The sequence below is a fragment of the Argiope bruennichi genome, chromosome X1 (assembly GCF_947563725.1).
Source record: "Argiope bruennichi chromosome X1, qqArgBrue1.1, whole genome shotgun sequence".
NCBI lineage: Eukaryota > Metazoa > Arthropoda > Arachnida > Araneae > Araneidae > Argiope > Argiope bruennichi.
Window position 1 is genome coordinate 9,036,877 of NC_079162.1, and position 15,202 is coordinate 9,052,078.

Sequence of the window (15,202 nt, forward strand, 5' to 3'; positions counted from 1 at the left end):
CAAGAGAAGGAATTAATATTTCAATTTTTCAAGGAATCAATATTTATCAAAAATTGATAAATATTGACATTTTACACTTGGAAAAAGATACGAAACTGTGCTAGTTACGCAACATTTATTATATAAGATATTCTGAGTTCTCGAGTCCATTTTGATTATACGAATTCATTATATTTTTTTGTCAACACATTTTCAAAACTTATTTCAGTTTGAATATGTAAAAAGTAATGTTTTATTTTAGATACTTAAGATGGTATTCTATTGTATTTTAATTTGAAAATTTCATATTTTCAAATAAAATAAAGCCAAAATATACTTTAGATTATTTTTTATCGAAAATATTATGCTCTCAGTTTCAAATTTTTCACTCTTTTTACTTAGTTTCATATTTATAAGGTTGGAACTTTGCAATGTATTTTCTTATCGTTTTTGACTTTTCTAGTGTTCTGAAAAAAAATTGCTAGTAAATTTGAGGATCTTGAAAATTCCTCTCAAAATTTTCATATTTATTATAACAATTACTCATTTAGTTATTGCTATAATGAATCGTAAAGATCAAAATGTAGAAAATAATTAAAACAAGAAGTTAATTTCCAGCATATTAATAATAATAAACGGTTCTTTCAAAAAATTATTTGCAGTTAGGCATTTGTTTTAATATGCCAAGTACGTGAGTTCGGATGTATTGCATGGTTTGCTAAACTCATTGCTTCATAAATTTTCAAAAACTTTTTACATGATTTATTGAGCAACAGATAAATTATATCGGCATAGCAAATATAGACTTAAAGACGATTTTTCAACCGAGCAAATAGAAAAGGCGTGGATTTTTTTTCAATAGTAAATAAGAATCAAAAAATGAAATTTTTATTTTACTTCAGTTGCTTAAATTCTTTAGCATATACTTGAGAAGTAGCTTTTTATCTATCTTGCAAATTTTGCTTTTGAATGAAAAACAAACAAACACATTTAGTTGTTGCTACAAAGTAGAGTTTTTATTTGCTTTTAAACTCAAGCCTTCAAAGTATATTTTTGTTGTAAATACATAAATTATTCAAGAAATATTTATGGAACTAAAATGTTCAATTAAATTTTTTTAAGTTCTACTACTCATACAAGCTACCATTTTATGAATTCTTGTTTGTTTATGCATATTTATGCATTGATCAATGTTTTGTAGAACATGTAATTCATACAGTACTACGGGCCCTTTAGCTGTTTTTAACATTATTTTTCGACATTCTTTATGGTGAAAAAAGCTGGATAAATCTTAAGACTATTAATATTTATATTTAGAATAAAATACTGCTGGACTTATCAAAAGTATAATAGATAAATTCGCTGATGTCATGAAAAATGCAACTCTTCAATTCCCTCCTTCCTTGATAAATCTTATTTTTAAAAGAGTGCTCTCTCCTTCTACAGGGCAAAAATTGACACCAACAAAGGCTATCATTTGCTATCCTTTTTATCTTGTCATGCTGACTTCTATTATCATTATAACTTATCATTATTACTTATAATATTATTAGGCCTACAGAGATGAATAAGGCTTGGATTCTATAAAGCACTATTATATCCGTACTTCTTCGCTTGTTGAAATAAAACGTTGGGATCTTCCATCGTCGAAGAAGATGAAGCTTGGAACTGTTTGCTCTTCTTTGATTTTGATGCCCTTTTTTAGATCCTGTTAAATTGTGGAATGCCCAAAACGAATAGTTTTAATATTTTACAAAATTTGTGTAAAACTGAAAATAATGAAGGTAAGTAAATGCCACTTCTTTTTTTTTATCGAATGAATATTAGTATTATTCACAATTCTTGTTTCAAAACTAACGATTCATTTCTCTTTATGAAGCATTCAGAGAAATCTTTCTTTCCCCAAAATTCAAACGTAGACAAAATAAATAAATAAATAAAAGAACGAAATTTTTCTATGCATTGTTCCATAAATTTCTAGAAAAAATGGGAAAGGAAGTGACAAATGAATGGAAATGAAACAGTAAACGTTTTGGTCTCAGAAGTGAAAATCATCTGCTTATTCTAATTGTATCAAACTTTGCTGTTCCATCGTTAAAGAGTATATTTAGTATGCCTAGTGTCTAAGAATGATTAGCTAGTATCTTCCAATGACTTGATTCTCTAATAGTAAAAAAATCAGAACTTCAAGATTTATGCTGAAGTACGCAAATCATCTATCGAAGAAAGAAAATATTTATTCAGTGCATAGTTTCAGATGGTTTTGACCCCTATTTGCTTTTTTTAACAAAAAGTCAAGTTTGACACTTTGGAAAGTTGTTTACCATTCTCTAATTTTCTTTGTATGCATATCATATGGTACTGCTTGAAGATTCCCTGCTAATGTAATTGATGTCAGAACAAGGTGTTGAGAGTTGTCTTTTTTCGTATTAACAAAACTACTGTCATTTGCCAGTTACATAAGGGGCATCTAAATTAATATACATATACGTATATCTTAAGTTTCAAGAAAAGTCTTTTTTAAAGGGATTCAGTATATGAAAAATGTATATCGGAGTTCTAGGAGAAGGAAATAGTCCATCAGAACACAAACTAGTTTTCTTACAGAATAAGAGTTTAAGTCGATCTGTATTCTTGAATGTTCTATCGAATTACTTTAAATAATATTTAAAAAGTGTGAAACGAATATTTGGAAAAGCTGATTCTAATGTTTTGATGTAATCATATCAACAACATTCAAGAGTTGAATTTAATGGTATTAAATATCAGAAAATTTTATTTTAAAATATTCCCCTAGACGACTTATTTTTATGACTTATATTTTGAGATATCTTTGGTAATATAATCGAGGAGGTTTCATAATCTGTAAACACACACACACACACACACACACACACACACACACACACACACACACACACACACACACACACACACACACACACACACACACACACACACACACACACACACACACACACACACACACAGAGAGAGAGAGAGAGAGAGAGAGAGATTCATTTTAAGAACTACTGGTAGAAACTGTTGAAAAAATATCTGTTGAGGGAAATGAAGCTCGAGTGAGCGGAAATGCAGGGAATTGGTGGAGCCCACGGAACAGAAATTGTTCCTAGTAGGCACGCATTACCGTTTGCCTTCTGAATTCTAAATGTAAACGCGTCATTTATTTCCCGCTTTTTGGGCAACAAAAGACTGGCCCTGCTAAACTGAGCAGAAAAGATACATGTAACTATCTTATATTTACATTCTAAATTATTTGTCATTGTTTGGGAGCTTTATTTTAATAATATTCTATTCCTAGAGGAAAAGAAAATTTGCCATAATTTTCGTGATTCATAACTATATGATAAATTTATTCAAGGGAATTCATAAGGAATGTTTATTGTCCAAATAGAGGGAAATAGCTCTATTGGAACCCATTTTAATGAATTAAGAAATAAAAGTAAGAAGACAAAGTTTATTCTATTTATTAAATAAATATTACTGTATGTTCCAGAAAATTATTAGATTCAAAAATCTTTGTTTCATGACTCATAAAAAGGAATAAATAAAGTATGAAATTGAAAGGAATGTGTGGTAATTTTATGTATTAAATTAGAAAAGTATGAAGATTCTGTTAATATTAAAGAGCATAATTATTTGAATATCTTTTAAATGCTGTAATTTTTTAATGAAACGTTGTTAATGAGTTTTATCGTAATTTGCTCATAAACTTACTTATTTTTGATGTAATATTTATAATAATACTTTTATAAATTTTCTACATTTTTGAAATTGAAATCAACCCATTCAAAAGATAATATCATTAGTTAGTATCATTATTTTCAAAAGATAATATCTTTTGAAAATTTTCTTCTAACATAAAGTTTAATTTGTGAAATGTTTTTAAAAATAGGTGAAGTGTTTTTAAAAATGGGTGAAATGTTAATAAAGAAACACAAGCTGCAGAGATTAGGTATCATTTTATTGTGATTACAAAGTCTACAGTAAAAGAATTTTGCACCCTCATGTTATGGCCACTAGGTGCGTTGAGCGATTATCTTATACCTACGTATTAAGATTGCTTTGGACGAATGGATCGCCTTTAGTGACTTATATATGCATTAATCCAATTGCTACATCACTTTGCAATACATGATGGGAAATTTTCATAACTAATGAACATTAATCATGCAACATTTCATCTGTAAAAATTTGCTGACTCTTTATTACAGGCGTTACTGTGTACAACACAATTGCCATCTAATTTTACTGGAATGGCAAATAAAACTACTGTGGCAACTCCTTCTCTTTGGCATATATATTTGCACATATGGAGCCACAATGCAAGATTTTTTACACCATTAACAGTTATAACATTTTAATTATATTTCGATAGAGTAATCATAATGAATTTATTGTGAACATTCAGAAAGCACATAATGTTCTTTGTGAAACACAAAACATATTTCAGCTATGCAGTCTTTGAGTTACAATAGTGCATTGGTGCTTATTTATAGAAGAATCATAGATTTATAAATGACTAGAATTCTACAAACACGCCACAATAAGTGTGGCTTTAACATGAAAGTGGAGAAAGAGCAACGGAAGAGGACAAGAGAGAAGAGGAGTGAAGATAAGATCAATAGAGAGAGTATGATAAAATTTCAACTTGGAAATGAAAGAAAGATCTATATCGTTCGCATGTGTGCGCACGTTCAAAAAAAAAAAAAAAAAAAAAAAAAAAAGGAAGAAACTAAAGCTCTTTTGGCTCGAAAGATGTGGTAGTAAAATGGTGATTTTCAAAAATACTTCTGGCTCGCCTGTCAAAATGTTTTACTTCTCGATTGATCAGAGTTGCACCGTTCATTCAAGATTAGTTTTAAGCTCTAATGTTTATTTCTTTTAACCGCAAACAAGCAATAGAAGGAGAATGTTATTTCTATTTCATGCATAACAAAATTCCTCATGCAACGCTACGCTATCCATCTACAAACTCTCATTTCTCATCTATTCTCTAGATCTAATCGTGAACTAAAAGACGATTTCTTTTATCGAACTAGTAGACATATTTTGTCGACATCAACAGTTTCTACTTCTATATTAAATAGAAGCACAGTTTTCCTTTTTGAATTCAGTGATAATATGAGAATTTTCTTAATGCATACCTTTATATTCAGTGGAATTTGTAGCGAGTAAAGAGCACGAAAAATTGTGATGGATCCAAACTGTTTTGTTTGATAAGTGAAATCAAAACAATTTGAATACATATCAGCTTGCCAGTAGAGTCAAAAAATGTAGAACGTTTGCTTGATTACACATTCAACAAAATCTCTTCTCCCAAATTCCTTTGAATGTTATCATCAAATTTAACCATCTTACCACCACAATTTTTGTTATGACCGTCTTTTCCTATCTTTTCAAGAAAATGATCAACAATAATTGATTAATCTAAAAACTGTCTATTTAAAATGCCCGTTTCATTGATAATTTTACACGTTACCTTCAATGGTCATTTGAAACAAAAAAACTGACAATTTTAGATAATGAAATGAATACATTCTTCAAGATTAGATAAGATAACAAGTTTTTAAAAAAGTGGCCACATATTGAAGGCAGAATTCCTGTTTGAATTCATATATTTCTAAAAGAAGGCTTTTAAGTAACATTTACTTGTACATCTCAATAGTAATAAAAAAGTTAGGACAAAAATTGAATTATATCGGCAGAATACATAAATATCACAAATATAAGATGATTATTCATTTCTGCAGCTACAGAATTTTACTTACAGAATCCGAAAATTTCAATTTCAGCTCTTAATCATCACCTAGATTTCATTGTAATATTTTGAATGATTTATTTGAAAAATATTTTTATTGCATAGTAAGTATTGCTACAGATACCTGTACTGTGAGGAAAATAATGCACTACGATGAGGAAGTCCTTTGTTTCGTTTGTTCATCTATATTGGGGTTCAGAATGGTTTTCTAACCATAAGTTTGCGGACGGACATACTAGTGGTAAATATCAATTAATTGAAAATCTCAATAAGATAAAAGGAATTCATATTGTTGTTGTTCTAAATGATTGAGAAAGTCAATATTTCTGGCTTCTAAAAAAACGTAGATAAATTTTAATGGTATTGACATTGTTGCAACAAAAATGTTGTAGTTAGAATATTAAGATGAAATTCAATTTAAATGGTATATATTAAAAGACTATATCTGTTTCAGGGAAATATATGGACATAAGGATTGAAAGTAGGACAACACAAGGATAAAATATCTGTGTATATGTACAGTTAACTACAGTAGCTACAATGGATAGTGTACAGAACATGCTTTATAAGAAAAACATTCTCAATTTGTAGGAAAATAAATTCGAGGTTAATTGAAATATTTGACTGGTTTTATGTAAATTATCTTCATTTACGCAATATTTACATGTTCTGGAAAAAGTCACATGAAATCTGATTTGGCACATTTCTATGAATATTATTAAGGCAGAAACGTAACATATATTAGACAAAAATGTTATCAGAAATTGTATACGGTGCACATGTATTTGATAACACGAAATAGGTATTGCACTTGAATATCAGGAATTCTTAAATTTCGGAGGTATTGGAGTGCACACACACATATACATACATTAAATAACATTGACAACATGGATTAACATAATTTTTACATTGATATTTTGAAGAATATATCACATATTATATACTTGTGTGTTAATATAATTTCAAAGTTTCTTTTTATTGCTCTATATTTTGAAAATACAATTCAAGAAATGAGAGACACAAAAATCACACCCAGCGCCTTGCTATGGAGAAATGTTTTGAACAAGCGCCAACTGAAATGCCATTTAGAACTGAACTCAGAAATGAAATGAAAAGACAACATTCAGGAACATGACTGCATACAGAATATCACAGCTTATAAAACGACTTCTCAGGTCATTTCTCATAATGTTTCCATTTAAGATTATAACCAATTGCAACAGGAATTGTTTTATTGTACTCTTTATATACACTCAATTTGATTACAGGAATTGCACTTGAAACTCTATGTGAACAAGAGCAATTTCTTTTATGAAACTAACTGCTCTACATCAATAACAAAGTATGACTATATCACATTAGACGATGCACACATTCTCTTTAAGTTCTATGAAGCATTTCTTTTCACCTCACTCCAGCGAGAAGAATTAAACAACATAAAATGTTTATTTATTATGTTATTCTTAGATGCACTAGGAAAATCTCATTTTGAATAGATTCAAGCACAAACAGAGCTTTGAAAAGAGATTTCAAAATGACAGAGAAATAACAATTGGAATCGAGGAAAAGGATTTTTCGGTGAGTCGGCATTACTAAAACTGTTGACTTAAAAACGAAATCTTTCTAAAAAAAGAATTGACCTATGAAAATGACTACAAATTGTACAATTCACCAGAATGCTTATTACTTTTCGCGAAACCTCACGGCGTTATAATTCGCGAGTTGGCTGTGAAATGAAATACTAATCGCGAAATTGCTTTATACATATTATTGCTAGTCGCGAAATTTCTAAAAATTCGGAAGTCTAATCGCGAAGTTTGCAGTGTGAGTCTTCATCGCGAAATCGCTAAATCACTCACTAATCGCGAAAATCCCAAAGAAACAACTAAGCGCGAAATTATTACGAAACTCAGTTACAATCGTAAAAAAGCATTTTTGATAACGTTCGCTTTCTTAAGAACATCCTAACCTTCCATTGATGACTTTAATTTAATCGTTTTCATTAATTTAATCATTTTGATTAAATTAACACCAACTGGCAGGTTAAATGAAATTCATTGTTTAATTTATGATAAGATAAAATTATTCACTCTTCTAAAGTTAAAAGAATGAAAGGCTTTCATTATCTACAGATAAGAAATGCTAATGCACTAGAGGTTTTGTATAGTTTCATAGGGACTAAAGGAATCGTGAGAAGCTTACAGTTTGATTTCCTTCAAATTTTTAGAGATCCAATGCTAGAAGCTTATGTGGCTCTAAGCCTGACATCTGTTTACATTTCGTGTGATGTCTAGTGTATTGAACTGGATGTGCATATATATATGCATCTTATAAAATTGCTGATATTATTCTTTGAACTTCCAGTTCAATATCTAAGAGTTGGGTCATCGGCGACGAAATATAAACTGATGACATAAAGCTATCTATGCACAAATCAATACTGTTTGTGAGCAGTAAGTAAATTTTTATGGAAAAGATAAATCCTTTTTATGATGACATTTCTGTTATGAACAGCACCTGAGCTTAGATTGAGCACAATAGTATATATTTGTACCTCATTTTTGAGTTAATGCTTAACATATTTTGACATTAGAATCCCATCCCTTAATAAAATTTCCAGAAAGATATTTTTTGAAGGGAAAAGGAAAGCGAGAATTTTTTTTTTTACAATTGAAATGACTATAAGAAATTGACATATTATTATATACTATGCGTGAAAAGTAAACTGCAATGCTTACGTGTGTTGCAAAAGAAAGGACACACTACAGCTCACATTCCTTTTTTGGAACTTTAAGGGGTACAAAAGGCATTTTGTAGTGACAAGTACAAATGTTGTGATGGTGTTATGAGGTTTTTTCATCTTTAACTTAGGTAGTAAATGACATTCTTGATGAGTCTAGTAAGAACAGAAAGTACACTGTAGGAGACGAGGTGTGAGCCAACACATTTCCATCATCACAACACGTTCTAATTGAGACGAGGAAGAAGTTCTAGTCAAAGGAAACTTGTGCAAAAACAGGATTCTCTAGGAGACTCGTTTCTCTTCTGTTTGTTCCTCTTGCATGTTTGGCAATAGACGGTGCATTTAACGCGAGCCCAAGGATACAAACTCTTCGTTTATAGTATCACTGATGTGCAAATAGATGATCCAGTACATGAGGTTAAAACAAACAAAGAAAACGGGAAACACAACCCGAGAGTACTTATCAATATCGCTGGGACTAACGCCGAATAAGCTGTCTGCTTTTTTGCCGAAGATGGCATCAAGGTCGGGAGCACCGTTGGCGGGATTCTCAACGGGTTTGTTGGGGTGAGGTGGTTCAACCATCTTTTGACGACCCTCCTGCAGCAGACAGAGATACCACGAATTAAAATAAGCCCAAGATAAAACAAAAGAAACATGCTTTATTTCTCTTATAATAACAACATTCCGAACAGTTACAAATATATCATAATTCTAAAGCATTACAAAGATAAAAATCATTGTGCTTTCAGAACAAAACTGGTGCAACATTCAACATGCTTAGCATAAATTCTAAGTATTTAATATACATTCTAAGAAAAGGAAACGTGGTAATAAAACGGTTTATACAAGCAATAAAGGAATAGATCTTAGTGAAATGTTTTCATACCTACACAGTGAGGAATTTCTCCCATAAATTCCAGAGGGATACAGAAACTCAATTTTATAGTGTAATGATTTCAAAGAGTAATAAAGTCCATTTCTAAGGATCAGATACTGAGCTGCAACATTTCGGCTGCTTCTGTTTTGAAATTCTTCATTTATTTGTAGAATTTAATTTGATCAGATTTGATTTTTTAATTGATGACAAGATGTTGTTTTCTATTAGATTTCATATTTTGTATTGCAACAATTACATGAGGCAAAAAATTATTCTTTAAAATTTTATTCAACGGATTTTAATTTATTTATTTTAGAGTAACCTTAATTAAAAGTTATTCTAAAAACTAAAATGACATTATTATTAAAACACTAAAATAACGTTATTATTTAAGAACTAAAATTAAGTTATTATTTAGAAAATAAAATGACATTATTATTTAGAAAATAAAATGACATTATTATTTAAAAACTAAAATTACACATGTGTGAAAATCAATTAACTAAATATGGTAATTCTAGAGGTTTCAATTAACCTACATTTCATTCATATTTGTGATTGTCCTAAATTTTGCCATATATAATGCTCAGTATATTTAGAAAATAATATTTATGTCAGATTTTTTGTAAATACTTCTTGTAAAAGTGTTTCTTTTAAAGAATTTTATGTTCATCACAATTGTAATGCGATTGAAGTCATAACATTTAACTCCTGTAGCAAGCAGTCTAGATTTCAGATAATTTTCATCATCCAAATGATTTTAGTAAAATGATTTTGTCTTAAATTGCTTAAATGGTAAAAAAATATTCATTCCTGCATGATGGTAAACACTTTTATGATACATTTCCAATGAGGCAAAATCTAAATATGTAATTGATTGCATGCGTTTTGATATTATGTTTTATTCAATAGAAGAATCATTAGGCTTCAAAATAATGTGAACAATTGGCATGGATAGCTGGATTATAATTTGAAGGCTGTCAGTTTCTGAAAATGAGTTACATCACGCTTTATGAGACAAAAAGTTACTCTGTGGATTTTTATAAAACGTGAGATAATAGTTTGAAATCTTTCACAATCAAACAACTTTACAATGATAAATTAATTTTTTAAAAATCTAATTACTAAATGTTTATCAACTCTGACTATTCTTTACGAGAATTCAAGCATTTTATTAATATAGGTAAACCATTCAAAATTAGATTATAATTAGATGTATAGATTTAAGATGTATAGATTAGATTAGATGTATAAATTTAACTATTGTCGATGGAAGTTGAAAACTTTACCTTACATTTTTACAAATTTGTTCCTTTAAAAATTAGATTCATCTAAGCTGTAACGTTGGTTGTTCCATTGCCATTAAAAAAACCGACGAAAGAATTTAACCCTTTCTAGGGCCGTGGGAAGTATGCTTCCCACCAAATTTATCAATCTTTGTATGAAATTATGTAGGTTGGCATAAGTTCTGACAAATATTTTTAGTAAGTCAGAAACTTGGATGCTTCAGTTCTTTATCTCAGACAAAATGATGTGTCTTGATTTGTTGCTTCATTATTAATTAACCAAATTAATTAATTAATCAAATTAAATTTATCTAATAAGCTAAATGAATCCCTTTTCTTATTCTAATTTCAAGCCTGAAAATATTTTAACATAATATGACTAGAAAAAAATGGCCCTTTAAAGAGTTAAAATATATTTAGATTATACAAAAGTTATGCATTTAATGGGGAGTGACTTTTTTATTTCATAAAGGATGCATTTAAGCGAATATATTTGAAGGGAATAATTGATGGCACAAATATCGCATTGAAATCACTCATGAAGCATTTTGGCCAACATTTTTAGAAATTCCACCCGTCTTTTTATATACCTTACAGAATGAGGAAATAGTGAATAATAGTTTTTAATTAAAAAAAATGATGATATTTTTAGCTTGCATTTTTTATGAATTTTTGAATGCTAATTTTTGTAGGTAGATTAATTAAACAAGTTTATAAATCTATCTTTGGAAGAGCTTGCCTAATTTGAATGAACTAGGTGGTAAATCATGAGTGTGCTTGATTAACTGATATTAAGAAGTCATTTTAGAAGAAGTATCTGAGTAGTTTTAAATGACAGTTTTATTTGGAATTGTCTAGTAACATACATATTTTCAGTCAGTCATATTCATGTCAATTCAAAAGTTCTAAAGGAGAGGAAAACTTCAATACGCGAAAAAAACTGGGGCAAGTAACCTATATGTAATTTCTAACATAGCAACATTTTTTGTGAAAATATCAACTAAGGTGTAATGCTAAAATTAAAGAATTATTTTAATAATTAGATAAAACATAAATATATTTTTTCTAAATAATAGTAATAATAAATGCGACGATATTTTTTCTTAGAAATTAGAATAACAATATTATATAAACATTACAAACTGAATTTAGTAATTTTTCTCACGTCATTATGCAAGTGAAACAAATAGCAAGTACAATCTTAACTCATTTTTGCTGATTGAATGCTTATTTATACATTTGTGGCATTGGAAAGATACTACAAAAAATTATTTGACGAACAGGTTTATTACATATTTTTTGAAAAATTATTTATTTTTGTAATATTGTTCAGTTACAATGTTTATATTAGAGAAATTGTATAGTTAAAGTTTAATCACAAAATTCATTATTTTCAATTAATGTATCCAGATAAATTAATCAAAATTTGAAAACTCCATCACGATGAATGTAATAGCTAGAAACAGAATTTAAAAGAAATATGTATCAGGGCAAATAAGCTGAATTTTTGTTTAACATTACAAATCCAACCAATTAACAAATATGATACTTGAGGAGACATTAAAGGAAATTTAGATATCAAGTTTTATTAAATAGTTTGGGAACTCTTTTTACACTTGAATTTATGATGGTTCCTAACAATCTTTTATTAAGATAAAAATGAACTCATTTTAGATCCACACAGTTCAAATTTAATTCGTTTTTATCCTCTTTGCTATGCTTACAAATGAAATGGGGCAGTTTTATGCAATGGCTATCAATGTGGTGTTTTAAAAATTTATTTCATAAGTACCCATTTTAAAATAAAAAATGTTTTATATTTCCTCCAATAAAAGAATGTTTCAAATGTTTTAGATATTCAAAATGAATATCTTTCTTATTATTTTGTTAAGTAAGGATGGAATATATGCAAATATTTTCCATTCTATACCTATTGATATTTCAGAAAAAATGCCAAAATAACTCAAAACAAATGATCCCTTCACTGTAGACTTTCCAGGTCCTTCAAGATAGGATAAAAACAAACAAAGATTCAAATACAGCAAACTATAGAACGACACACGAAAAAACATTCATCGACTTGGAAATGTGTTTCCACATTTCCAGCAACTGTGGCAATTTTGTGTCAAGATGAAAAATATCTTCTTTTTCTTTCCATTTCTATCGATAGTTGGAACTTGGTACTTCGATATGCAAAGAAGCTTCGAAAATAAAAATAATATCCTTGTAGAAGCACAGTTTTCGTTTCTGGTTCGATTTAGGCAATGTTTGTTGTTGCTGAGATTGAAAGATAGGAAAGTTTGAGGCAAAATGCATTAACATTACAAAACAAATATTTATTTAACTAGTTTTTGAATATACAATGAAGAATCGGTTCTCATGAAATATTTCTGAATCAATATCATGCAAAAACAAAATGAATGCCTTATTTATAGAGGCTTATTCCAATAACATAATAGTGCAGGATGAATCGTTAATAGTAAAAGATGAAGTGTATGGCAATAAAACGGATGGATTCGAACAAACCATAAAATAGAAATAGAATCAATAGAATTTGGGTTTACAAAAAAAAGAGAGAGAGAGAGAGATAGAGAGAGCTATAAATCAAAGTAGTTATTTATGTCATGAAAGTAAATAAAACTGCTTCCATTCTAGTGAATCTCTTTTTCAGATCTTCTCATTGAATACTCATTGAATCTGTTATTGCTGAGTTCAAATCAAAAAAGTACCTGAAGAATGTTCTTGTATGAAATATGTTTAACAAATGCGTCGGTCCCTTCTATTTAAAAAAATAACAAGGGCATCTTCTCAAAGTATCATTTCAGTTGGATGATTTTGTTTCGTTAAGTTTTCAAATACAAGTTAGAAAAGAAGACTGCTCAGCTATACAGAAATATTTTTCGCTTATTATGTTTTCAGCTTTCAAAAGTTCTATTTGACTTCTTTCTATTTGTTTTCTATTAAAAAATGTCTAACTCAATTTTATAAGACGTTGTTTTCGAATTGCAAATGCACATTCCACTCTGTTCAACCATTGTGCTCTCAAATCGGGACTCCAATGGAATTTCGAGCACATTGATGTGATGAAGTTCACACCACTCAGGTCACTTCAGTGCATTATAAGAGAAACAGAAAATGAAAGCACCTCATCCGATGGAATGAAAAAATGATTTCCCTTTTTTCTTGTTAAGAATTATAAACATGTGAGTATTGAATTTGCTTTAAAAAAACATTTAAAGGAATGATAATAAATTGAAACTTGGGAGAAATAGACTTAAAATTCGAACTGAGGAAATAATTTCTTAAAAAAACAATTTTAGTATTAAAATAAAAATAAAATAATAATAACTTGGTGATTTGACAACCATGGTGAAAGCTTTAAATAATGCTATTTACAGAATTTAGAAAACTCTTATTGATTTGAAAGCAGGTTCTACAGTGCATTGAAATAAAATCAGTTCACGTGTTTATATAAAATATGCATGTTTGTTTCGGAGATATGAATTATAATTAAGATTTTGTTGTTTAAAAGAAAATGGAAAGACTTGCCCTACACTGAAAGGATTCAATTTATGTCATTCATGTCAATAATTCCTTCTTTGATAATAAAAATTTCGCGATACAGAATAAGTCTAGTTAGTTTATTTTCTATTATGAACTTAACGAGACCATTTTGGAATGGACATTTTGTTTTACATAAGTGGTTTTTTCTATTGAATGAAAACAATTGAAACACTTTTTTTGTATTTGGCAACAAGGATGATAGGAAAGATAATATTGAAAAAAATGTGATGAGATTAAAATTTGATGGCAATCAATAAAACTATAAAATCGCATCTCATTTCATTTCATTCCTCCAAATTCAATCAGCCATGTTAAATGGTACTCCATTTAATAGGCAAAGATGAATGGCGAATAAGTTTAAAATGTACAAGACAGCATATTTTTTTTAATCTCTTTGTCTGAATTTATAACTGGCGACATACAAAATTCACAGAGGATAAACATTATATTTTTAACATTAGGTATCTAAAAATGGTTAGTACATTATGCGATATCTTCCAAAGAAATACATTAAACATTTCTAGTTATCAATGGCCGAATTTTCATCAAAAAGTAGTTTAGAATGAAAAAGGAGGAGAAACGCCTATCAAAAAGAAGGAACATTTTTGTAATGGAGTCACGCGATATTCATCGAATGTACCACGTCAAATGAATTTTGAAGGTGATTTCTTATATTGTAGAGGGATGCAGTGTCACCTACAATGTCAGCACAGTATAATGTGCTGCACAGTACAAAAAATTTAAATTACTTTCCTTTCTTGAATAAGTAAGATATTCAATTTTGAGAATGAAACGGAATGACTATGTAAACTTTCGTTTCATTTAAAGATTAAATGTAAGTAAACTGCTTTTCTCATAAAAATTACCTGAAAACACAGAATGTTGTCGGAAAATAACAAGAATTTCCTAAGTAACTCATCTATTTGAAACAAGAACTCACTGTGCAATTACTTTTATAATTAATC

General features: G+C 29.0%; 1 protein-coding gene across 4 annotated transcripts in view; it reads right to left on the minus strand.

Moving 5' to 3' along the window:
• The window catches only part of LOC129958099 (gamma-aminobutyric acid receptor subunit beta-like), a 234,984-nt gene that overhangs the window by 26,854 nt on the left and 192,928 nt on the right, over positions 1 to 15,202 (minus strand). The window contains exon 8 of one of the 4 annotated variants that reach the window (XM_056070283.1): positions 3,948 to 9,107. The exons of the other annotated variants lie outside the window; for them this stretch is intronic. Within the exon in view, the coding sequence (XP_055926258.1) occupies positions 8,850 to 9,107 (258 nt within the window). The 3' untranslated portion in view covers positions 3,948 to 8,849. Of the gene's footprint in view, positions 1 to 3,947; positions 9,108 to 15,202 lie in introns of those variants that run through there. 4 annotated transcript variants of the gene reach the window in all.